We start from the raw sequence: 1,801 nt of genomic DNA on the forward strand, positions 1-1,801 counted from the left end.
ACCTACTCCTTACTCTAGTTGACAAGTCCCTGTGCCCTGTGATCTGCCCCTGGCCAAGTCCCTGTGGGCTCTCCACCCTTAGCCACAGGGGCTTCTTTCTGTTCTCCAAACAAACCAAATTCCCACTTCAAGGCATTTGCACTTGTTTATTCTGCTTGGAATGTTCTCTCCTGCTTATCTGCTTTCTCATCATTCAAGTTTTACCCCAGCTAGGCCTTCCCGGATTGCCCAATTCAAAGTAATGAGACCAGCTCCGGCTTCCCCCCCAGCCCAGGCAATATTTCCGACCTTATTGTTTTCTTTTCATCATTGAAATTATTACTCTCAAATGGTATCTTGTTTATTTCTTTATATGTTTATTTACAGCCTGTTTCTGTCAACTGGTACGTAAGCTCCAGGGGAGACTGTAGGTTCAGTGGTTTTCTTTCTCATTACAAGAGCTGTGACAATGAGGGACGTGCCCTTCCAGCCACAGGGGTTAGGGCCTCAGAGGTAATTAGAAACCCGTCCTCCCATGGAGTTCATCTCTACTTGAGTACACGCACAGATAATTTTAAGACACAGGTGGGGACAGAGCAAGCAGTGAGGAATTCTGCCGTGTCCAGAAAGAAGTAACACTGTAACAGGGACACAACTGCCCCGCCTCCTGTCCTCCCACCTCACTGCCCATGCCCTACCCGCCTATAGGGAGCTCACCTGTGGATGCAGCGGTCTGGGCAGAGCTCAGCCTCATAGAAGCCATCCCGGCAGTCTTTCCCCACCAGCTCATGGGGGTGAGGCCGGTGAGGGGGGTCCTTGGTGACCAAGGAGATGCGAACTGTCCCTGGTCCCGTGTAGCCATTGATCTGTCCAAAGTACAGAGAGCACCCTAGAGGCTCAGGAATCCCAGACTTAACTCCCAGACACAGACGGCCAGACACAGCTGGAGAGAAGCCTGCTGGGGGTTCCACATTCCCTCCCCGCAGACTCTGCCAGTAAGCGGGAGGTGCTGACCTTGATGGTGGGGTGGGTCTTGGTGGTGTCCGTGCTCCTCTCGCCGGGGATACTGCCTGCTGAGCGACCCTCGCACTTGTAGCGGAAGCGCATGCCCCGCTGCTTGGGCTGCTCGATGATTTCCACATAGGGGCCGGAGGCCGGGGCTGGTTCTGCGGGAGACCCGGGCCAGCCCGCGTCAGGCAGCTGCCCCCACTGCCCCTAACCCTGGGGAGCTGGTCCCGAACCGCTGAGGAAGGATGGTCCACTTACCAGAGGGGAAGATGAGGGGGAACAGGTCTGAAATAGGAGGGAGACAAGGGTCAGCACAAGCCCACTTCCCGTCCTCACCCGGGAGAGCCTTCCAGGGAAACTGAGTCAGGGCCTGCTCCCTGGAGCCTGCACTGAAACTGAGGGGTAGGAGTAAAGGAGCCAGAAACACCTGTTTCCTAAGAGAACACTGGGCATGGCGTGCTCTCTTTACTGGAGGAAACTGAGTCAGGGCCCTTTCTACTTTCCTAAGGAAAACTAAGGGACGACACTGCCCGCCCGGGATCCTGAGAGAACACTGAATCTGATTTTCTCCCCTAAAAAGGAAACAGTCAGAACTGTCCCCATGGGCGCCGGGGAGGAGGTGGAGGGGGGAACTGAGTCGGAGTTCACCCTCCCCGCCCACCCAAGGAGGATACTGAGTCAAAGCCCCCTCCACCCAGGGGGGAAATTGAGTCAGACCCCTCAACGCCTGCCCCGCCCCGCACCACCATCCGGCCGGCCGCTCCCTGCGCAGCGCCCATCGGCGCAGGAAGGGACGGAAGGCGGCGCGGAGGCT

At 56.7% G+C, this 1,801-nt stretch overlaps 1 protein-coding gene across 1 annotated transcript; it reads right to left on the reverse strand.

Moving 5' to 3' along the window:
* Nucleotides 1-10: 10 nt before the first annotated feature.
* Nucleotides 11-1,799, reverse strand: LOC105310846 (transcription factor p65-like; the record flags this gene model as incomplete). Its single annotated transcript, XM_011386949.2, has 4 exons — nt 11-845; nt 994-1,145; nt 1,246-1,272; nt 1,731-1,799. Coding segments are annotated over 4 exons (401 nt in total), but the record flags the coding sequence as incomplete, so codon positions are not given.
* Between the last annotated feature and the right edge of the window lie 2 nt (nt 1,800-1,801).

The sequence above is a fragment of the Pteropus vampyrus genome, unplaced genomic scaffold (assembly GCF_000151845.1).
Source record: "Pteropus vampyrus isolate Shadow unplaced genomic scaffold, Pvam_2.0 Scaffold13149, whole genome shotgun sequence".
In the NCBI taxonomy this organism is placed as follows: Eukaryota; Metazoa; Chordata; class Mammalia; order Chiroptera; family Pteropodidae; genus Pteropus; species Pteropus vampyrus.